The sequence below is a fragment of the Gadus morhua genome, chromosome 16 (assembly GCF_902167405.1).
Source record: "Gadus morhua chromosome 16, gadMor3.0, whole genome shotgun sequence".
NCBI lineage: Eukaryota > Metazoa > Chordata > Actinopteri > Gadiformes > Gadidae > Gadus > Gadus morhua.
In genome coordinates, this window is record NC_044063.1 from 4,686,245 (window position 1) to 4,710,538 (window position 24,294).

At 43.8% G+C, this 24,294-nt stretch overlaps 1 protein-coding gene and 1 long non-coding RNA gene across 2 annotated transcripts; one reads left to right on the plus strand and one right to left on the minus strand.

Annotated features, from left to right (window-relative positions):
• Nucleotides 1-3,100: 3,100 nt before the first annotated feature.
• On the minus strand, nt 3,101-23,993 carry LOC115528788 (short transient receptor potential channel 4). The gene is made up of 11 exons (XM_030337097.1): nt 23,736-23,993; nt 22,930-23,373; nt 18,879-19,397; nt 13,011-13,347; nt 8,779-8,918; nt 7,683-7,996; nt 7,058-7,253; nt 6,587-6,781; nt 5,754-5,795; nt 5,520-5,609; nt 3,101-5,037 (listed from the first exon to the last, which is right to left on the minus strand). The coding sequence occupies exons 2-11, from the start codon at nt 23,302-23,304 to the stop codon at nt 4,537-4,539; spliced, it is 2,709 nt and encodes a 902-aa protein (XP_030192957.1). The 5' UTR covers nt 23,305-23,373; nt 23,736-23,993; the 3' UTR covers nt 3,101-4,536.
• Nucleotides 10,337-12,254, plus strand: LOC115528789 (uncharacterized). The gene is made up of 2 exons (XR_003973374.1): nt 10,337-10,855; nt 10,961-12,254. It is a non-coding gene; the product is annotated as an uncharacterized LOC115528789 (long non-coding RNA).
• Nucleotides 23,994-24,294: the final 301 nt, after the last annotated feature.

Genomic DNA, 24,294 nt, shown 5'->3' on the forward strand with positions numbered 1-24,294 from the left:
ATACACTGCTTATTGCAGTATATTTTTGTTTATATTTTAATTATTTATTTACTACACACTATAATAATAATAGCAATAAGTTATACTAATGATTACTAATAACTAAGCTATGATTAACATATATACTTAGCAATTTGAGTGCATTCTGGACTCTTGTCTATTGTCTCTAGAGACTATAGATCAATGTTAATGTCATTGCCTGCAAAGGTCTATTTGACCCATCGTCAGAGTACCTTTTACCCCATCTAGTGGCAACATGAAGTACTGTGGTGGGATAGGTTGTTTAAAAGGTGTCTTTGAGCGCTGCTGTTGGGAACACTTTATTAAAAACATACCGAAAGTCACACACATACTCAATCATTTAACCTCTCTCAATATCCATGTGTTTCTTTGTCAACATGCACTACATCTTTTAGAATGTGGTTCTAGTTCAAAAGGAAAAATGTATTCAAGTATTCAATGTTTTAGAGTTCATCATGTTCTGGAGGTCTTTAGTTGTGGTGTCCCACAGGGTTTCGTATACTAGTTACCCTGTCATTCTTAGACTGCCGCACTCTGTGCAACGCTCCTGGTGCTGTATGTCCCACGACTCTTTTAGGATTCATCTCTGATGGATTGTTCTGCATTAAGGCTGAGACGTTTGCTATTTGTACCTAAAAGTCATTTTAATTGCTGAAACGGCTATTATCTTAGTTATAATAACTTCTGTTTCAGAATACCAACAAGCCATACCACAACCATTAGCATGCACTGGCATGTTAGTCACTTATTTTAACATATATTATTAATTGTACAATATTCTAACATAGATGGCCATACAGTCCATCTTTTGTTTCACTTACAGCCTATACTTAACTAAAAATGTTAAACTTAACCTGTGTTATTCAGGCAACCGTATCCTCTCTTGATTGATTGCATGTCCCTGGACTTTGAGACTTCCTTCAATATCTGTGACTGATTGCACCTGATTGTGTTTCAAGGTTCTGCAATTTCCATTTTAGCTGTTTAAACTCCAGCTGTTCACATCAAGGATCATTTCTCTGGTCTGTATAGTCTGTTAAAAAAAAAAGACACATATACGGAACATATAGCAAATAAATTGGACAGTTGCAAAAAAAAAAAAAAAAAAAGAGATTTTCCAATCGTCTTGCATAGGGTCGCCATATGTTTCAGATAAAAGCCAGGATGCTGTTAGGCTGCTGGGCCGTCTACTTGGCCAGTCTCAAACAATGGAACAACAGAAGCCATCATCTTCATTGGTCAATTCAACATGACAGCATGGAACACTCCGTGACCATCAAACATACCTAGCCCTGAACCATCGGCATTTGATTAATACTCGTCGATGTTTTCAGTAAATTGCATTTTTGTAAATCAATGCACAAGACACAAGGTTCTCACTCGTGCACATGCAGGCACACACACACACATACACACACACACGTAAGCACGCACATAGACACTCACACATATTGACACTCACACACATAGACGGACACGCAGAGTGGCTGAGGCAGGCATGCAGACGCACACAGACGCATAGTAAGTGTTTCCTATCCCACTTGTGTCCCAGCTGTTGCTGAAGAATGCAGGGTTTAAGTAGGGACACGTCTCGCAGAGAAGTGATAAAACTGTTTCGCAATAAGCGATCTTCATCCCCAATATGTAAGCCTGCCAGTATTGTCAATGATTCCTGCTAGTTATGTTCAAGTTATAGTTTGTTCCGATGCTCCGCAGTATTATGAAGATGAGTTGGTCTGTGTCTACAACACATGCACATTTTTTTAAAGGTTGATTATGTACGGATTAACTTAATTTTTGAATACAACTTCAAATGACAAAAGAAAATCAATAAAAGCTGTTAACTCCCTGTGTACATTTTCATGAAGCCTGAAACTTGTCAGTAGAACTCCTGTCCTACTTTAAACTAGAGACTTTTGAAACATCTCCTTCTAAGACCCTTCTAAATTCAGCTGACATGTCTCGGATTAACCGACTGTTACTGGTGAAACCAATCTCCACTTGGCATTCTGAGAGGAGGACCTCCGCATGACCTCACAGGAGCTCCGCTACCTAATCTGGTTAGTGTTTACCAAGATTGAGCTCCCTTAGAGAACACATTCATCACATTACAACACACACACGCGCACACACACACACACACACACACACACACACACACACACACACACACACACACACACACACACACACACACACACACACACACACACACACACACACACACACACACACACACACACAAAACACCCTTGTAACAAAATATGCATATAAAAAAACAGATGCATGTGCACACGCACACTTAAATACAAGCACATGGACACAAAGACACACACACACACACACACACACACACACACACACACACACACACACACACACAGTCTAAATATATCCACATCTCTCTATAAAGCCGACATCTATATCGGCGGCACAAAAGGCAAAATGATTAATATATTGATGTTTAAGTTCTGTCTGCTCATGCTATAGCGTGTGGCTAACATTAGCCTTCAACATAATATTAAATTGACAATGTGCAATAGTAAAAAGACAATAACTTTGATTCACATACAGTTTGGTTTGAGTCTAATGAATAAATATCGACCATTACATAGCATACAGAGACAATATGATGATATCATCTACTTAATTACTCAAGTGTGCATTCTTGACAATACAGAATTATCAGGCATACTATCAACATGCTATACATATGGAATAAACATCAGAGAATATCAGCTCTACATTATATTTAAGAATTGTGCTGTTTCAAATAAATAACACCAGAAAACACACACATACATCGATAGTCTATCTGTACTTGGCAAAATAGTTTTAGGAAGCTAAACTAAACTAAAATAAGATCAGCTAATACACTCGATTAAGCTAACCTAAGAGGTTAAACACAAAGGCTCCAGTGTCCTCATAACATTGAATTTAGTTAGCATAGCCTTGTCCCTTATACCTGGTTGACATCGGTGATTTAAAAGGTCCAGTGTTTGGACTTAAGTTGCAACTAGCGGTGAGGGTGCAGATTGCAACCAACTGAATACCCCCCCCCCCCCCCCCCCCCCGCCAGCCCTCCCTTACCAGCATCTAGGATGGCCTGTATTGGCCTTTACTGTGTAAGGGGCCAAAATATATTTCAGGTTAGCAAAAAAGCGTTGATTTTTGACGGCTCGATTCTGGGAATAAATGAATTGAACCAATTGCAACCAGGAATATTTTCATAGTCACCATTGGTCACTGTACATGTTGAACGACATAGCAGAGATAGAATCTTAATAGGCTTAACAGTCCTCTTATTGCACTTATATATATATAACACCACGTTGTTTACGGTTGTGTGACGAACCGTCTGTTCGGCGGTTGAGTTGGATGTCTGCGCCCGAGAGAGGGGAAAGCTTCCCCTTCACGTGGTCTCCAACACATCTCGTACACAACATCCCTCACAACGATGCTCCCCTCCGACACAGGGTAACGAAATAACAAATGGGTCAAAGTCTTTTGGCCTTCTTCCTATTGCTCTTAGCAATGTTTTTTTTAGAGCCGTTTGTCTGTTCTGGGCTACTGTTCATTCACAGTGCCCTTAGTAGAATAGCTCTGAATGTAGATATAAAGAGCTTAAGTTCATGAAAGCACAATTATTATTCTCATGGGATAAACACACATTAAAACATACCTCTTAAATTTCTGCTTAGTCTGTTCCTCTAGAGATGATACTAAATTCTACACACAGCGTCTTTAATACCGTTGATTAATTAAGTGATTAAATGATTGGTTTACTGATTTACTGATTAACAGTTAATAAGTTACATTTGTATAGCTCTTTTCAAGCCACTGTGGCCACTATGGCCATTATGGTTGGACATGGTTACATTAACACCCTTTGTAAACCATGCAAGGCGACCACCAGCCTGAAAGGATCTATGTCCATGTCAAGGCTGCTTGCTCAAGGACACTTCAATAATCAAGCGAGAGGTGATGAAGACCTGCTTTCCCAAACCTTTTTACCAAAACATTATAAAAAAAAAAGCGGATAAGAAGGAATGTACAAAAAGAGAAAAGTAGATAATATATTAAAACAAAAGGTTTGCATCGGTATTTCCTTAACTTTTGTCGACCTGGGACCCCATTTTCAGGTTGAATATACTTTGCAACGCTAAGTTCATAAAAAAATGTAATCATATCCGCTTCCACACTCATCGTTTGAACCAAATCTGCATCTGCCTACATATCAATGTGCCGGTGAACGTTTGTGTACCTCACCACACAGAGTGACGAGCAGCAGTTCCCCTCTGACCATGAATCCTCAGGCAGTCTGTCGGTCATATATAACAGGAACTTTCGTACTGGACCATTCAAACCTATTCATTCAATCCTACTCATCTAACAAGTCTTCAAACCCTCGAGACCCCATCTTGATCATCAGTCAACCCCCAGGTGGAGAACCACTGCTTCACACCCTAGTGCTGTGCCTGGTCCTCCTGCCCCTCTTTGCTCATTCCCTCGCTTTCACTTGTCCTTGCGATTATTCTCATCCTCCCACACCTCCTCCTCCATCACCTCTTCTGGCGCGACCTCCACCTCCACCTTCACCACCTGTTCCGCTCCCCCGGCTCCACCTCCGGGGTGAGCACCGCCCCCGATGCCACGGCCACCCCCACCCGGGGCGAGGGGCTTGGGTTTGGGGTGCGGGGTCGGGTCGCCGTGCTTGTCCACCAACAGCACCACCTCCTTCCTCGCCTTGCGATGCGGCGGCAGGGCGGTGCCGTTGAGCAGCCCGCCGGGGGAGCAGTGCTCCCGTCCCGGCCGCTGCACGCTGGCCGCCACGTTGAACAGGCTCATCTTCTTGTGGGAGTCGGCGTGCGCCATGTTGGGGCAGTAGGTGAAGGCGTTCTCCGAGACGACCAGGCCCGAGGCGGGCGCCACCGGGGTGAGGCAGCTGCTGTGGCGCCGCCCCTTCATCACGCCAAGCACCTCGTAGCGGAAGCTGGAGATGTCCTGTTTGAGCTCCTGTACCCAGACACACACGTGCACACACTCGCAGAAATACATGCACGCGCACACACATACATGCACGCACACTCACACACACACACACACACACACACACACACACAACCACACACACACACACACACACACACACACACACACACACACACACACACACACACACACACACACACACACACATACACAATACAAATACAAGCACATGGACACATACACACACAAACACAAGCAGGTAGACATATAAGGAAAAACACATAAACACAGACATATACACACACACACACATACACATGAATACAAGCACATGGATATATAGTATAGATATGTGAGTATTGTGGGAAAAACTCCTCTTCAACTACCGACAAAAAGCGAAGAGTTAAAAACACACACACACACACACACACACACACACACACACACACACACACACACACACACACACACACACACACACACACACACACACACACAGAGCTTACCTTGAAGTTCTCCTCCGTTAGCCCCTGTTCGGTCTTAGCATCCCTGATCATGGCTGCTACGTACCGCTTCACCAAGTTCCTTAGCACCTCCTGGTAGACAGGGGACAAAGTCCAGACAAGAAAACACACAGGTCAAGAACACCAATACACTGGGAACCAAGACAGACAAACGGTGGGATATGACCCTCAAATAACTTAAGTAAAGTCGGTAAGTAAAGAAAAGAGTGTTCTTACCTGATACTGGTGGTTTAGTCTCACGTTTTCGGCTGCACGCCTCTAAAACAGAACACGTCACGAGTGTGTTACACAGTAAGCATGTGTATTAAATCACGGCTTTCAGAGTGTACCTAGAGCTCCTTGTTTATGGGTGTCATCTCCAGATGCATTATAACTGAGGCATTTAGCTCCCTGGGGGGAACTGAGCTGATATAATCTTATCTTAGCTTCTTTTCAAAGGCATTACATAAGAGATTCTGATAGCTCCCACATCCCTGGTGAACCAAACAACAGTCCTCATTCACCATATTTGTTAATTGGAAACCAATCTAGAATCTGTAGGAACCATGAATGCCATATCTTTGGTTCTGCATTCCATTTACCGGTACTCATCCGGGCGGCTTTGATAAGGCATTTCCAATGGGTTGTTATGGCTAACCCAAATATTTTAGAAGGTTTACACAACCAACCAAAAAATATGGCCGCTAGGTGAATAAGGTCCATGCAACTCTTCTCAATGCTTTTGAATACTTTGGAACACTCTGCAATACTGGCTCTGAAAAACTGTCTTACGACTATCCTAAAACCATGCAAACACTTTCCCACAGACACAATGACATTATCTTCTAGATCCATAGATGAGCTACAGGGCAATCAGATAAAAAACAAACAGGCTAAAATCTTTATTTTTAATTTATTTTAATTTATTTATCTATTTATTTTTTATAAAGCACTTATTTTGCGAGCCTCAACCCCAATTTCGTTGCACTTTGTGCAATGACAATAAAGAGACTCAGATTCTGATTCTGAGCTAGGATACTCTGGAACGCCGTGGAAGCCTGCTGCCTCACCCCCAACGTCCCGATGGTCTGGCGGTGCCTGGGACGGCTGCTCCTGATCATGTGTTTCTTGGACCACTCCAGGAGGTAGAATACGGATTTGGGACTGGGGATGATATTGAAGGGAGAGGGCAACGTCCCGCCCTCTTCAAAATAGCTCATCCACAGCTTAGTTCTGGCAAACTTCCACTCAATGTCTGCATGGTCCTGTTGGGAACAGATCAATAAAGACAAGAATAAGAATTGCATTATAGATCCATGGGGATCTGGTTAGGATGTTTGACTCCCCAGCTGTAAGTGTCTGTTCGGATCAAAATCCCAATGTCCATAGTCTACCAGAGACCCCTAACCCTACCTGCTCCTTAATGATCTGAATCTGGATCCCCGTAAGTCGCTTTGGACAAAAATAACCCCTGACATTCGACTAAATAGTCCTCGGTGACTGAAGCGGCTACACCGAGGCGTCAGGCCTGGTCCACTCACAGCGATGTTCTGGTAGGAGTTGTTCATCATGGCGATGAGCATGTTGAGCAGCACCACCAGGGAGATGATGTTGTACGTCCCGAACATGGTGGCGCCCACGAACTCGGTGAACTCGTGATCGGCCTTGACGTTGGTGACGTACAGGTTGACCAGGCCGAACACGGACCAGAACAGAGACTGCAGTGTCTCAAACAGCCTGCAGACCGAAACACAGAACGACACCATCAACTTTTATGAACAGTGTCACTTCACATTCATGGCCAAGCCGTTATAGGTCTGACTATTCTTGAGACCCCGACTTCTTACAATCAGGTCCGTCTGCTTCGCAACACCTAGTTTAAACCCAATCAACATCTGCCCGTAACATCAATGTCCCAGTGAAAAGGTTAGCATAGTAGAAAGCTTGGCTATGAATCATTCAGCAGTACGTTGGTATATAAGGCACCCTTCTTACTACTACAGCTTACAAATGAGCTTCTGCGACCCCATAAGCATAGCAGTCCATCCCCAAGCAGGGACCCTGACCCCACGGTTGGCAAACACTGCATAACAGTTGAACAAGCGCCTGACAAATCCGTGTCTGGCTGCACGTTCATGACAACGACAAAGCTCTGGTTGGACTTGCGTGGAGAAGGCGTTGTTTTGATCGGGGCAGCGGATGCCCGTGCAGTTCTTGACCCCGTCGGTCTCGTAGTAGAAGTAGAGCTGGTTCAGGCCGTTGGCGAAGGCCACCAGGACCAGGCAGTAGATGAACAGGAACTTGAGGATGTCCAGCAGCATGCGACCCAGGGAGATCTGCAGGGGCCCCAGGTGGGAGTTGGCGGTGAAGAGGCAGATGAGCCGCAGGGAGCTGAAGATGTTGGCGATGGCGAAGAGGGCCTCGGCCACCAAGGTGGGGTGCCACATCTCCCAGCTGTCCCGGGTCGTACATCCGCTGTACTGGGGGGGAGGGGGCGGGCAGGAGGGTCACGCAACATACAGTGGAACAGCAGGGTGGTAAGAGGCTTTATGCAGGTCAGTGGTTAGGGGGAGGGCCGACCCGGGTTCAAAGCACAATACCTGCAGGCATCTTTGAGCATTCATTGGCTGATTAATGACGTGTATATTATTTATTTTTATTTTTTTTTCGCGGAGGCAACCGTCCTCCGCTTCGCGTCGGACGGTTCACGCCTCCACGTCGTCCATTAATTCCTGATAATGGACACCTCGTCGGGCATTATCCCTTACTTATTTTATATTTATTATAGAATAGAATAGAATAGAATCTTTATTTGTCATTTGGTTAAATACAGTGTATTTACACAACAAAATTAAGGTGCAGATCTTGTTCAGTGCTTTTTTTTAAATAAAAGGAAATAAAAAAAAAAATACAGGAAAGTATTAAAAGTAACAAAGTTACAATTTAAAACGGGCCTGTCTCATTAAAATAGCAGATTTGTAGCAGTTTCCTGAATTGAGTGTCAGTAACATCAATAACATTGGTCTATGACATTACACTATAACGTGGATAAATAACAAGAGGGATGAGACTGTAACATGTCCAAGTGGGGATTGAATAATTATGTAACCAGGTTTTCAATAGATCATTCAGGCGTATATATATACAATATTTATGCAACCATATAAATATGGCAACACTAAACTCACCTATGATAAATATCATCAAACTGGTATCCCATCATCCTGACTTGGTTCCTAGTTACTAGTTCTCCCAGACTCACCTTAGCGAATGCAACGATCTTCAGGGAGATAGTGGCCAAGTAGAGAGCGTTCATGATGAAGTCCATGAGGTTCCACCAGTCGTTCATGTAGTCGTGGAAACCCCCGTCCCACATCTGCTTGATCTCTGTCCAGACGAAACCTTCACAAGAGAGTAGAGGAGAGTAGAGCAGAGTAAGCCTTTTTATCGCCACTGAGGCAATTCATTTTACAGGAAACAGTTAGAAAACATTAAGTACATTAAGACAGGGCCCTAAAACAGATCAGCTAAAATTACGTAAAACATAATAAGATTTAGTCCTAAAACAAACAGCTAAAAGGACATGGACTTTCAGTACTATGTGGTCAACCGAGAAGACTGATATATTTGCAGTCTTAGAGAAATCGCCACTGGTCAAAACATACAAAAATGGCTACCAGACATAACAAAAAAACATATCACGGTCTGAGAGAAAAGAGACAACCGATCTTATCCTAAACGTCACAGGTATTAAAAACTCTTAACCTCTGACATCTAGAGGCCAAAGAACATTTATATATGTTAAAAAAAATACACATACAAATATTTATTTTGAATTTCTGAATCCATACTAAACATAGGTCCAATTTGACGCAATCAAAGAGATACAGCTGTGATACATTCATGCATGCAAAAATGACTAATATGTTAGCACATACAGTATATGTAAGGGATAATGCCCGACGAGGTGTCCATTATCAGGAATTAATGGACGACGTGGAGGCGTGAACCGTCCGACGCGAAGCGGAGGACGGTTGCCTCCGCGAAGTCCATTAATTCCTGATAATGGACACCTCGAAGGGCATTATCCCGCTTATACCACGGTCACTTACCAACGGTGACCAAATTAAGACCATTAATTTATATTTTCATGCGTTTTACAATCCGAATATAAAGTTTTCCACAAAACATACATTTGTTTGCCTGGTTACGCCCGAGGGTCTGACTAATACCCGGAACCACCATTACACGACCGTTGGGTTCTCATGTAACGGAAACGTTGTTCACTCCTCCAGTAATTAGGACGGGCCATAGCTACGACTTTAGAACGGGAGGTAGCGGGAGGTATTATAGTCCGCTGAGCTTTGTTTTGTTTCCCTTGAAACGTAGGACGGACCATAACTACGACTTTCATGAGGCTTGCAACCATAATTCATGCCATTTTTCATGCCGACTGGATATAGGCATATCGTGCTTTTTCATGTTGAAGACCTTTAAGTAATATTTTCATTCGTTTTACAATCCAAATATAAAGTTTTCCACAAAACATACATTTGTTTACCTGGTTACGCCTGAGGGTCTGACTAATACCCGGAACCACCATTACACGCCCGTTGGGTTCTCATGCAACGGAAACGTTGTTCACTCCTCCAGTAATTAGGACGGGCCATAGCTACGACTTTAGAACGGGAGGTAGCGGGAGGTATTTGTTTGCCTGGTTACGCCTGAGGGTCTGACTAATACCCGGAACCACCATTACACGCCCGTTGGGTTCTCATGCAACGGAAACGTTGTTCACTCCTCCAGTAATTAGGACGGGCCATAGCTACGACTTTAGAACGGGAGGTAGCGGGAGGTATTATAGTCCGCTGAGCTTTGTTTTGTTTCCATTGAAACGTAGGACGGACCATAACTACGACTTTCATGAGGCTTGCAACCATAATTCATGCCATTTTTCATGCCGACTGGATGTAGGCATAGGTACCATAGGTAGTTTTTATTTAAAAGAAACATGCAAACAATTAATAGGGCGTGGGATCCGCGTTGCATTGTGGGACGTGGCGGCCATGTTGATGGCTACGAAAACGTGGTTAACATAACTCTGACATAACGTTGTTGAACGAAGAGAAGTAGCAGTAGAGTTGAGAAAGAATAGCTAGAAAAAATATGTTAAAATCCCGAAAAGGATCTGGAATTTACCGGGACACATTAAATAGAGATGCCAGGGACCGGTATGGTGATAATAATGACAAAATCAGCATTATTAATAATTTGGATCCATATGAAGTTCCAGCGGCAGGTAGCGGTAAAGGAGGCCATCAACATGGCGGTCACGCAAAGTAATTACTTCATGACACCCAAGCCCTATTGACAATTAATTAGCCTGTTCAGCTGTTTTATTTAAAATTAAATTCGACGTTTCCATTTATGGTGCAATTTGACAGCGTTACAGGCAAGTCCGGCATAGCGGCCTGTGAAGGAGGGTGTTGGACAGCAGGGGCACTGTTTCTCGGGACACTTGATGACAAGACGTGGCTCCATTCTCGTCTCTCCTGCACTGACGGAGCCCAGTAAGCACGAAGGCTGCTCTCGCATCGATGGCCTGTCACCGACATTATTTGACGACTCTCCAGGCCGGCGTCTGAGAGCCGACCTACAGCGGTGCTTCGGAGGCTGTGGTTTGTGTAGATCTGCGAAAGACCCACCTGAAATGTAGAATGACAGGATATTTATTATATTATGGGGATGGAGGGAAACTATTTAGTAGCTATGGACTGATACAAAATTATAGCCATAATCACCTCTTCGCTGATTCTTTTTAACATGTTCCCGAGGTAGTGGACACCCATCGGCTCCCGGGTGTACCACACGCCGGAGGACAGGGTGCGCTTTGGGTGGAGGTAGAACGATTTGGCATCTGATGGACATTTCGCAATATATTTCTTGAAACTTTCCACCGGACAAAGCGGATCATCAGGCCTGGCAAACATAAACCCTCGTAGGTTTTCCTTTTCAAGTTCATTCGGGTCTTTGTGATTCTTGCTTTGGGGATTGTGCGCCAGGCTGACATATTCCACCCCATCCTCGTCTCTCTGTAGGATGAAAGATGACATGGATAGCTCCCGGGTTCCCTCCCTGCCACGCCGAGCCAAACATATTTGGATGTCGAACCACACTTTTCTGACCAGGCCGACGGGCGAATCAGGAGACAGTGCAGTTGAAGATCTAATACGTTTGAGGTCCGACTCGGAGATACGGGGATGGTGGAGGCTGGTATCTTTACCACTTTTCCTGTACCGTTTAATTACGGATGTAAACACGGCATTGCTGGTCCTGAATCTGGTGTCAGTTATAATATTGAAGCCAACTATATAACGTTTAATACCGGCTCTCAGACTCCTTAGGCTGGCTATGCTGTACTCCCCTCCTGTCTTGGTGGACTGGACAGCGGCATAAAACTCCCGCAGAGTCTCATTAAGAGCATCAGCGGTGTAGTTTACCAAGTTGGGGTCCATTCGTTTTTGTTCAAGAAAGTCTCTCAGTATATTAACTGCCCATTTTGTTGTTTTTTTGGTGTTGATCTCATCTTTGTCATCTTCTATTTGATTTAATTCTCCCGGTGTTAACTCCTTGTGCCGTTGCTTTCTTTTCCTCTTTTCCATTTCTTTTTCTTCTGCTGCATCCCAGTCATCGAAGTTGTCATATACTCCAAATAAATTAAAAGAAATGTTGAAATCACTCATTGTTATTTTGTTGCGGTGTTGTAATAAATTGTAAACGGCTTTGACTGCGGTCCCGTTGTTATGGTTACTAATTTTATAGACGATAGCGCATTAATTGAGAACGGTAAACAGACAATTTGACGGAACTACTTGTCCAGGTGTCCGTATATCAGGAGTTAATGCACACCCAGCAGCCAATCAGAATCGAGTATTCCCGCAGACCGTGGTATAAAATACATTATGCGATATATATATATATTAGTGCTGTCAAGCGATTAAAATATTTAATCGCGATTAATCACATTAATGCCATAGCTAACTCACGAGTAATCGCGATTAATCGCAAATGCTTTTTCTATGCTAAATATCCCTTGATTTCTTTGTCCCATTAATTTTTCTCATTTTAATGCTCTTATCAACATGGAGAAGTGCATCGGCTTGCCTTGTGCAAATGTTTTTTTATTGATTGAACATTGGCATATACTGATCAAAACAGGACGACACAAAAGAAAAGCCTGTAGTGCAATTAAACGATGAACATACAAACATACTACCTTGAACATAGCAGTCATGCTATTCTTTGTTTTGAGCCAAAGAAATAATAAAAATATATAGATATAAATTTTTTTAAAAAACAAAAAAGAATTGCGTTAATCGCGCGATAAAAAATTTAACGCCGTTAAAATAAGTTTGCGTTAACGCCATTAATAACGCGTTCAACTGACAGCACTAATATATATATATATGTGTGTGTTTGTATATGCGTCCCTACCGACCACCCAAGGCAGGATCATCCACTCCACGGGGGTGGGTGGGGGCCCTTGGCGGTTGGGGTCGTTGGAGACGATGTGCTGCGAGGCGAGGATGAGGAGGAGGAGGAAGGTGAGGTAGGACGCGGTGTGGCAGATGAACTTGATGAAGGGCTTGCGGATGAACAGGCCGTAGCGGCTCTTGGGCGCCAGCATGTACAAGACGGAGAAGAGCGGGAAGAGGAGGCCGATCAGGACGCAGGTGGCCGACTTGACCGCCCAGTGGCGCCGGCGCCAGCCCGGCAGCTCGTCGTACCAGCGCGACGCTAGCAGCTGTTGGCAGTTGGGCTGGGCTACAAACTGGTAGAGAGACATATGGACAACAGGGAGAGAGAGAGGTGGCTGTTGGTGAACTGGTAGAGAGACATATGGACAGACAGGGAGAGAGAGAGAGATGGCTGTTGGTGAACTGATAGAGAGACATATGGACAGACAGGGAGAGAGAGAGAGATGGCTGTTAGTGAACTGGTAGAGAGACATATGGACAGACAGGGGGAGAGAGAGAGAGAGAGAGAGAGAGAGAGAGAGAGAGAGAGAGAGAGAGAGAGAGAGAGAGAGAGAGAGAGAGAGAGAGAGAGAGAGAGAGAGAGAGAGAGAGAGAGAGAGGGCGGGCGGGCGGGAGGGAGGGAGAGAGAGACAGAGAGAGAGTGAGTCTGCAGTACAGCTGAGAAACAAACTGCTGGAGAGACATAGGAACAGACAGGGATGAGTGAGACCGTGGAGAGAAGGAGCGAGGCAATGGAATTTAGAACAATATTTAGAGTGTTACAAAATTGCAGAGAATGTTGAGAACCAGAATGCCTTCAAAATAAGAACGGCATACATTTCTGAAAAAAACAAACCCTCCCTTTCTAGAGAGATGTCTGTTAGTGAACTGGTAGAGAGACATATGGACAGAGGGAGAGAGAGGGAGAGAGAGAGAGAGAGAGAGAGAGAGAGAGAGAGAGAGAGAGAGAGAGAGAGAGAGAGAGAGAGAGAGAGAGAGAGAGAGAGAGAGTGTGTGAGTCTGCAGTACAGCTGAGAAACAAACTGCTGGAGAGACATAGGAACAGACAGGGATGAGTGAGACCGTGGAGAGAAGGAGCGAGGCAATGAAATTTAGAACAATATTTAGAGTGTTACAAAATTGCAGAGAATGTTGAGAACCAGAATGCCTTCAAAATAAGAACGGCATACATTCCTGAAAAAACCAAACCCTCCCTTTCTGATCTTTAAAGATCAAGGGTAGCTTCTGGGTAGATCTGGCAGTAATTAAATAAAATCTCACTCAAATATTTGACGCTTGAAATACTTTATACGTGCTGACAGGCTGTTTATTTGTTGTGCTAGAAGTCTATTGCACAAGAACCATTCACACCCCAATGTCCTCCCCAATGTCTTCGAGGGCCATTGAGGGAGTTTGTCGACGATGGCTTGTTTAAGCAGCCTGACCTGGTCAGGTCGGATTGGAGTGAGGTGAGGCTGTACACCTGTTGCACACATCCGTTGCACGTATTCAGGGAGAAGTCTCCTGCATGGCAATATGGAGCCCCAGGCCACGCATCAATCGTCTGCAAAAACTTTAAATAAACCGGATTTTCAACACCACCACCCTGCGTCTTTGATTTGGAGGAGCCCGGTAAAAGTCACCTAGCTAGGTGGCGTGTAGCATGCTCTCTGTTACAGTGAAAGATTTTGTGGTCGGCTAGACTGCGACACAGAAAAAACATTTCAAGACATCTCTGCTATTTAATGGCCTTTAATTCAATACTTACTGCCATAGTTCATACATTTTTGGTTAGTATTTCACACAGATATACATCAAAGTGCAGTTCTCTTGAAAAAGCCACCCCTCCATGTTTGCCAAAAGGATTCCTAGGACTGTTGTCACTGGCTCAGAGTGGGCGGGGCCAGAGGGTAGTCACCTATAATTATGTGTGTTTTCCGAGTAAACCCTTACCCAGAGTGTTTTACCAAGAACTTGCTATTCCTCCATCACATTTGTTTAGCTTTCCTGAGGGTATTTTTCCAAAGAATACGAGGATGTAGGCATTTGCATGTCGACTGAAGAGGAGAGGATGCATAAACACTTGACAGGGTAATGTCTCCTCCTCTCCGCTGTATCTCTTCTCTGGGAGATGAAACATCTGCCTAACATCTGGGTCCCATGTTAGCATAACCATGTTAGTCTAAATGGGCGCCCGCTATTCTTCTACTCTGCATTAGAAGTCTGCGTACGAGGTAGTTTGTCGGTTATTGGTGAGAGACTTCCTGTTTGAGATTTGTCTCGTCTCTGGTTAAGTTAATGGGCTGGGCTGTCTTCACTTGCATTACTGGACGTCCACAGGGAACAATTTTGGGCGATCGGGTGTTCAAGTGGATGATCATTTTTAGTGTGGCGTGCACACACACACACACACACACACACACACACACACACACGCACACACACACACACACACGCATTGATGCAGACGACGTAAGCTCACACATACTAAGATAGACACACAACCGCACACACAAACACATACTGTACATACACATGCTAGCACACACACACACACATGTACAAACATACGGATATGTTTGTGCTTGTGTGTCATTCTGACATGTTTTTCTTATTTGTGTGTACACAAATAAGAAAACATGTTGTCAGAATGATGTTTAGTTAGATTCTTCTGAGGATCTTATTGTAATAAATGCCTTTTGCCTTTGGTTGGTTTTGTTACAAAGATTATTTAAAGAATATTTTTTTTTTTTTATTCTTTTGTTTGAAATGGACTGAACCAATAGAAAAGTGTGTCTCCATTCATCAGTGATTGGGTGCCTCTTCATAGGGAGTCTCTCAGGAGGTTGTTTCTTAACCATTTCATCAGTACTTTACCTAAAAACGCTGGCCAAACGCTGCAGGTTCATTCACCCACTGAATTGTTGAATGGAAGAAAAAGCGTGACGGACAAAAGGCTCACAGTGTGAGGCCCTTTCTGCTTATTAAATCCAATGTCAAGCAGTAATCCAAAAACAGAAAGGATTAATTCCACAATTACTGAAAGTCCATCATTGTATTTGTTAAAAGTATCAAATACTCTTTTGGCTATAGATAAAGTAATATTAAAATTATAAAAGGTATGAACAAGGAACTTGTTTATACCTAATGCATAGCACTTTTCAAAAGAAATATAATTCTTGCTCTGATTTCCTTGTACTGTGCCATTTGTATTGTTCTAGACTAGATTTATCTGTGTCATGTTTTCTCAGATGTTTTCTATGCTGTTTTGTGTGCTTGCTGCCAAAATAATTTCCCATAACGTATAATAAAGATCTTATGATTCTGATTCTGAATCAGTAAATAATTATAACCGATAAGGGGAAGACTAAAAACGAAGAAAAATGATTCCAGAAGAAAAAACGTTAATGGGCAATAAAGTATTGATTTCCAAATGAGAAATGACCGCTTGGTTTTTCAGGGAAAAGCTCCATCCTTTTACTTTCATTCTCATATTCTCATTAGCCCTAATTAGGCCATCACCATGGGTACGGACCAGGAACTGGAGGGGTAATGCATCCCTGGAAGCCATCTCAGCGTAAAATGACTTGTTGCTCTGCGCTCCCAACGGATCTCTCCACCCACCCTCCAGGCCATTTGCAGCTCGTTTGGTCCGCCCCCCCCACACAAAACCACACCAAATCACTTTAGGAGTTGACCGATGGGCCACACGCGAGGCACTGCTCTCCGCTCCACTCTCAGGCTGCATTAGATCACCATGTCGCTGGGAGTGGGGCCGTGGGGAGCGGCTGGTGGTGGTGGGCCAGTTGGGTTAGAAGAGGGAGGTAGAGTAATGCGGGCTAATAAAGCGATGAATTGAGCCGAGCTGGGAGGCGCTCTGCAGGGAGAACCAGAGGAACACTCACCATCTCCGTAATAGACGTCGAGCCTTGATAATTGATCGGCCAGGCCGGTTTCCGTCCCGCGGATATTGTTTTGCTTGGTCGCGCTGCTAAGGAAATGGAGCAACTTTGAGAGAGGATACTATTTTTTAAAGATTCCTTACAAATTCTCTAGGGGTGGCAAAGCTGTTGAGCTCACTGAAGTCAGTCCGGGCTATTAAATACATTACAGTCTGTTTCCTGGTCACCATCACTGCTCTGACCGCTGCTAATGCACACTGATGTCTCCCAATACCAAATGGATGTATCGCTGTGGGGTAATATGTTAATGTCTACAATTGATTACAGTTGGGTCACAATGGGTCTCTATTGAATAGTCTCACCCCCACAACATGTAGGCATAAGTTCATTGCATAAGTCTTTACATGCAAAATGGTTGATCAAGTTGTCATAATATGTCAAGCATATTTCGACACATTTCCATTAGACTTTTTTTCAAATCTGTCCTGAATTGGTAAATTGCTACCAGGTGAATCTTGACTTTCTCTAAAGAAGGGGAATGTGTGAAGTGTTAGATCAACCAATGATCAACCAGTATACTGGAATAGCTCAAAGGTGTATCTCCTGAACCATGAACTGGCAGGTATATATAAAGCTGGAGCACAACGCAATGTTACATTGTCCGACAATGGAAGGACAAGGAAACAGGGTCAACAGCCAGAGGGAAGAAGAAGAGGAAGAGGAAGAGGAGTGAGGCTGCGTGAGAATGAGAATCTGTGGCCCAACAGACAGGAACGTCAGGAGGTGTAGGATGACTGCACTGTAATTCCTACAGCAATGCATGTACAGTTTACCCTAAGGAGATTTTCCTATGTTCACATTTCTAGCAATGACATGGTCTGTCAACAAATTACAGTACAAACAGTCAAAGCGTAAATGTGAATCTTGTCCAGTCTCTTGCAATCAATCTCCCACATACACTAAGGTGTAACTTACAATTTACAATAATGGTCTTCAAAACTTTAGCCATAGTTTACATCAGAACATCCCTCCAGAATACACTGTTATATAGACAACATGACTAAGCAATTTGACTGTCTTATTCGTACACAATGACACAAGGACTTGTCATTGTGATGGCACTGACATGTTCATTGACACAGATATTTACTTTTGAGAAACAAACTAAGAATTTTGAGCAAGAGACTGGCTTTTGGATGAAATCCATGGTGTTTTGCTATTTGCACAAATTGTTTTGAGAAATGCACTTACGGTTTTGCAAATTTCAATTCTGATCTGAGAAATGTACCAAAGCGACTGAGAAAAACTGTAATTGTCTCTTGATCACACTTGGGATCAATAGATATGACCAGAAAGACTTTTGCTTTAGCGTAGTGATGATGATACAGACTTTAATTCACTTCAAGTAGAGTGGATGTGAGTAAAGACGTCATGCTCATTGACTACTACAAAGAGACGATCGATGAAAGGTAAAATAAGAAATATTAGGGGGAGGAAATAATAAAAGCATAATTTACTTAATTTGTTTTCTGTGCATATGATACTCAGCTGTTTCCAGGTGATAGCCACGCAAATCTCTTACCTTTTGGTGCTTGTGAAGAATGAATGAACAGTAACCCGTGCAATGTTTTTACATAACAAAGTACATCTGATGATGATTGAGTTATGCAGGTGTCTTCCATCTGTCCCTATCTAGGAAAACCAACATGTCAAACACAACATCTCACCTTCCTCTGGTTAATGACTAACAAAAGGACTTGCATCTCACATCTGGTTAAATAAAAGATTACTGATCTAATTAACCCACGACTCACACCTCAACTCCTTCTGCTGAAACTGCTAACAAACAAACTCAGTAACATCTCACCTGATGCAAGTTAACCGATGGACTCAGTAACTCACATCGCATCTCCTTCTGGATTACAAATGAGGTCTCATCTCACCTCCTTCTGGCAGTACTTGATGGCCAGCTTCAGGCGGGCCAGGTCGTTGCCGTTCTCGTCCAGCAGGGGGTTGAGGTCGTCGCGGTAGTTCAGGATGATCTCCAGCTCCCTGGAGCTGCGAGTCTGGTCCAGGAGCTCCTTGGCGAACTGCTTGCACATGTAGGACAGCTCCTCGTACTCGGCCTTGAACTCGTTCTCCACCGTGCTGAGCTCGTGCAGCTCGGCGCTCAGCTGGAAGGCGGTGAGGAAGGGGTCCTCGCTGGACAGGGCGATGAGCGACGGGCTGGCCAGCGCGCGGTAGATGTTGAGGCGGGAGCGCGAGTGCCGCAGGCCGTCCACGTCCGAGCTGGCATTGCACTCGCAGCAGTTGCAGCGCACGGCGTGCGGCTGCGGGATGGACACGCCCCTCTGCACCAGCATCTTGATGATCTCGTAGTTGTTGGTGTGGGCGGCCAGGATGACCGGGGTGATGTCGGGGCTGAAGTCCGACAGCTGCTTGTTCAGCAGGGCAGGGGGAACCTGGGGGGGGGCGGGACCATTAGAAGGGTGTTAGGTCTTTCAGCAGACATCCTAAGTGGCTTACTGAGAAGTGTTAGATTTCAGTTTATTTCTAAACTGTTCGTATAGACTCTGCGTTGTGTATTTTTCGTCGTGGTAGTAATTCTTGAAGTCAAAATCAAAGCAACTTGACAGGTTGGATAAGAGGGTTGAATAGATGGTTTATTCCAGGATGTAATACAGCGAGGTACAGGCTTAGGTTGAGTAATCTATAGGGTAGGGTTGAGGAGCAGTTTCGAGACGTGTTCCTTGGCTGTCGATCCCCCTTCTCACCGAACCAAAGGGTTGGGGCCAGTATTATAACTAGAAAATGCATTTCCTGCAGAAAATGCGGTGAGTGCTGTAGTAGCCTATTAAGTGAGGTTGGAAATATTTTTTATTAAAGCCACATAGAATAAGACATAAAGAAACGTTAAACGGCTTAAATAATAATAAAGTGACAGCTTAATGAAAAGCGCAAAGCATTGCTAAAAATGCCGAAATGTAAAACGAATTGAGCTGAAGAATCTGAAAGGTCAAATGATTTGTCCTGCACTGCTGGTGTGTGTGCGTGTTTGTGTGTGTCTGTGTGTGAATGTGTGTGGGTGTGTGTGTATGAATGAATGCGTGTGTGAATGTGAATGTGTGTGTGTGTATAATAGCGAGCCGTTGCGGGATTAAAGGGGAACTATGCAAATTTGGCCCCTTCTTCACTCTTTTCTTGGTTTGCGCTCGCATTGAGCGCAAACCTACAGCTTTGGAGGACATATTTTACAACTGTCGTAACAACTCGTTGACGACCCTTCCCCATCCACTTCTACGCTAGCCATGTGCATTTTTGCGTATTCAACTGCCTGCAAATAAACATTGTAAATAATAAAATTGTAGATGGTTTTAACATATTTCCATTTTTTTAAATAACATAGTTTACGATGTTTAACGTCGTTAACGATGTTTGTACCACCTTTCTTTCATTTGTTCAATAATACACAAGTTAGGAAAATATTTATTTTGGATATTGATAGAAATGCAATTGACAGTTCTTCGTGGTTTGTTTTTTGCCTTATGGCTATTGTGTAACATCTTCTTGAGGGTTCTCTGGATCTCCTGACACTTGTACCCGCACAAGTTCAGATGTGGTTGGTGGCTGTACCGGGGCAGGCAGGCCGAGCCGTCTTGGGTCATCAAGCCTCAAGCCTCATAACAATGCTGTTTTGCCAACGCTTGTAACTAAGAAAAAATACAAAGCAATCTTTTTAAAAACATGTTTACAAGCGGGGAACTACACCAAAGGTATAACATGGCTCAAGCTATAATGGAGGTTCACGCATCGTAACAGTTCTGTTACCAACGAATATGTGCTAACTAGCAGCTCTCGAGCAGGGTACTGCATTATATGGCCAGCCGGACATATCCCATGATATAGGCTATACATTCTTAGAAAAATCGGAGGCATTCGAATAGCGGTCTAGTGATCTAAATAAACAAGAACCTGGTTTCTGGGATTTAGCCTGTATCTGGGGGACGAGACAGACGAACAGCAAAACACCCATGAAAACAAACGTGCATGGTAGCGAGTACGCTAACACCCCATCAAGCAAGCAAGCTAGAAACATACAGGGCTCACAACAAAACGGTCGAGCAAACACATTTTTACAGAGACTATCAACATCAAGAAGCCACAATACAAAGAGGACAAAGTTCACCCAAGGGTACTTACAATTTCAAGAGCAACACGGCCATGGCAAGTCGGTATAAAAAGTCTAGGTGAAAAATTGAGGAAGGAGATAGGTCCCAAAATTTGAAGAGAATAATAAATAAAGAAAGCAAGAATAAAACATATGAAGAACAATAGTTGAGCGCTGCATGCAGCACTAGCAGAAAACGTGAATAACAAGAGAACCGAAGCACTCTCACCCTCGTTAAGGTATATGGCCCTGGCTATGTCCTAGACAACCAGGTTGGTTCATCCTTGTTGGGACATAACAAATTGCGGAATGTTGGACATAACACCTTGTATCAGTGAGAGGCACTGGCCTGTTCCTAGACTAGAAATGTGAACACAGAGAGACACTAAAATACCCCAATATTCTACACAAGGGAGCAGGTTGTTGACACTCAAATTCACTTACAGTCGATCTTGGAGTAAATCACATACTGGGGGCAACGTTGCATATGGTTAATACCGTTAATAGACACTGTAATTATTTTTGGTCATTGAGCAGATGCTTTTAACCAACGTGACTTGCCACCTGGTCGACTTGTTGGGCGGCGGACATTGGGGTTCCCAAAACCCTCACTCTTATGAACCGCAGAGTAGCAACCAGCGCAGCCAAACACAAAGAACCCCAGGTTATCCAAGTTCATAAAGATCGTAGTTAGACTGGCGTATTTCATCACCTGGGGTCGAATCATTCCAATCAGAACAAGTTTCACTAAAGATGAATTCACCCCATGTTCGGACTTCAAATACTGAATCTATATACCAGAGAATCTCTTTTACGACCGCTAAACTATCCTTCTTGCTAAACAATCTAGCTACAAGGGGTCAGGCGAAAGGCTTTTAGCGATGGAGATTCCTGTTGATCTTCAAAAGAGGGAAGGGATTTACAAAGAAGAGCCACGCTTTATAAGCTTCAACCTACACCTCACCCTGATACCAGACAGCCTATTAACTCTGCATGAATAGAACGAGTCTGTCCACAACTGTGAGGGATGAGCTTCTTAAACGTTCTTATCTCGGACTAATGGGTACAGAATGTGTTTGATCCCCAGCTTCTTGCATTGTAGTGTATCTGCTTCCCCACACATTGCTTTAAACCGGACTCACATCTGCCTTTCATCAATGTCGCCGTAAGTGTTCCTGATACACTGATGGACTACCCTGTACTTTGAGACTGGGTTGTGCAGCACCTGACATCTTTTGAAGCTACTCCAATATTATATTTATGCTTTAACTGTTTTCAGCATCAGTTTGTAAGTGGATGTGGATAAGAGTCTGCGTCATGACTAAATGTAAAAGGTAGGCTTAAATAAAGACTCTTTTAGCATTCCATAATTATAATTGATTTAATTACTTTGTATTCCTTTGATGTTTTTTTTTTTTGCTCCTTGTCATTGTTGAAAGGGTATACATAAATCGAAAGATATAATTTATAATATAACCAATATACTAATTTAATAAATAATTACATTAGAATGATTTGACATGATTAAGCACAAACAAAGTAAATACAAACAAAGTGTTTTGGATTTGGTGGTTTGGGTGGGTGGGTGGCTGAGTGGTGAAGATTTGGTGGGTGGGTAGGTAAAGAATTTTCGTGGGTGGTGAGTGGATTGCTTGGGTTGGTTGGGTGTATGTTTGGGTGGGTGGGGTGGGTGAGGTGCTCTACGGTTGGTGTGTGTGTAGCAGTACTTGGGGTTGTGCGTGTCTGGTCAGGTGTTATGGTATGGGTATGACTGAAGTGTTTTGGGTCGGGTTTGGGTTGGACGTGAGGTGTGTTCCCATGATCACCTGCTTCTCTCCTCGGGGTTTCTTGTGGTCTATCAGCAGCTCCACGGCGCCCACCACCTCCTTGCGGATGGCGTGCAGGAGGGCGTCTCCCACGTACACATTATAGCTCAGCAGCAGCTCGATGATCTCCAGGTTCTCGTTCTCAATGGCGATCAGCAGCGCCGTGCGCCCCAGCGAGTCGACGCAGTTGATGTTGATCCGGAAGTAGATCTCGGCCTCCTCGAGGGCCTGCTTGACGGTGGCGTAGTCGCCCTTCTCCACGGCGCTCAGGTAGTAGCGCTCCAGCGGGGACAGCTCCGGCTCCGCGCGCACGATGCGCAGCGGGATGCGGTCCCGGTAGGACGAGTTGTCCGTCTTGTAGTACAGTTGCGTCATGGCCGCCTGCTGCTCATCCCACTCTCAGCTGGTGGAAACAGGGACTTTTTGCGTATTTATAATATAGGCCTACATTCGAGGTGAAGAAAGTGGAGGGAATTTAAATATAAGAAAAATCGACTCTTAACATGTGTGTTCCTAATAGTTACTAACATCAAATAAACGCATGTAACTGCTCAAAATGAAATCATATCCACTACAATTCTCCACATGTGATCACATTGATTATAATCTTGCCTACTAAATTTACTACACATACTACTACTATTTCTAGGCTACTGTTACTTATACAACAACAACAACTACTACTACGACTAATGCTACTAAATATTTATCATAACAATCTACATGTAATCTAAAAAAAGAACCGCAACATAAACATCATCATATCACCAACAAAGCCATCGTGTGCGTAATTGTTGAAAGTTTACCTTTGAATTGGTGACTTGTTGCTCAGAAAGACATCGTCCTGTAATGCTCAACAAGTGAAACCTGCCGAGAAGATGCTGAGAGAAATCACCTCAATGTCCGGCGACGCACCTTGCACGGCGTGTTTGCATTTGACGTTATTTCCCACAATTTCCTTTTACATTAAGAAGCCAATCCGTGTAAAAGTTCCCTTCAAATAGTTTAATCGTTGAACTGCTTGTAGATACGTGCGTCTCTGTGTGCGCAGCCGCCTTTCCTGTAATTGCACGGGGATACTTTGAGATGAGGAGTTTGGCAGGGTGTGGGTGATCGCTTTTGCGCACGTCGTGCGTAACGGCGCGCAATAGCAATCAATGCGCTCTCAGCGCGGCCACGCGCGCTGAGTATGTTCTGTTCGGGGCTTTTCAATGGCGCATCGCAAATCTCCCAGGACGCCGCGGGCCGACATGCTGATCTATTGCCAGATTTAAAAGTTACTTGTAAACGATATGAGTCTCTGAGCAAAGGTCGCAGTGGGGCCAGGACACAAAACAGCGGTGAAATATATTATCCTGTGGATGT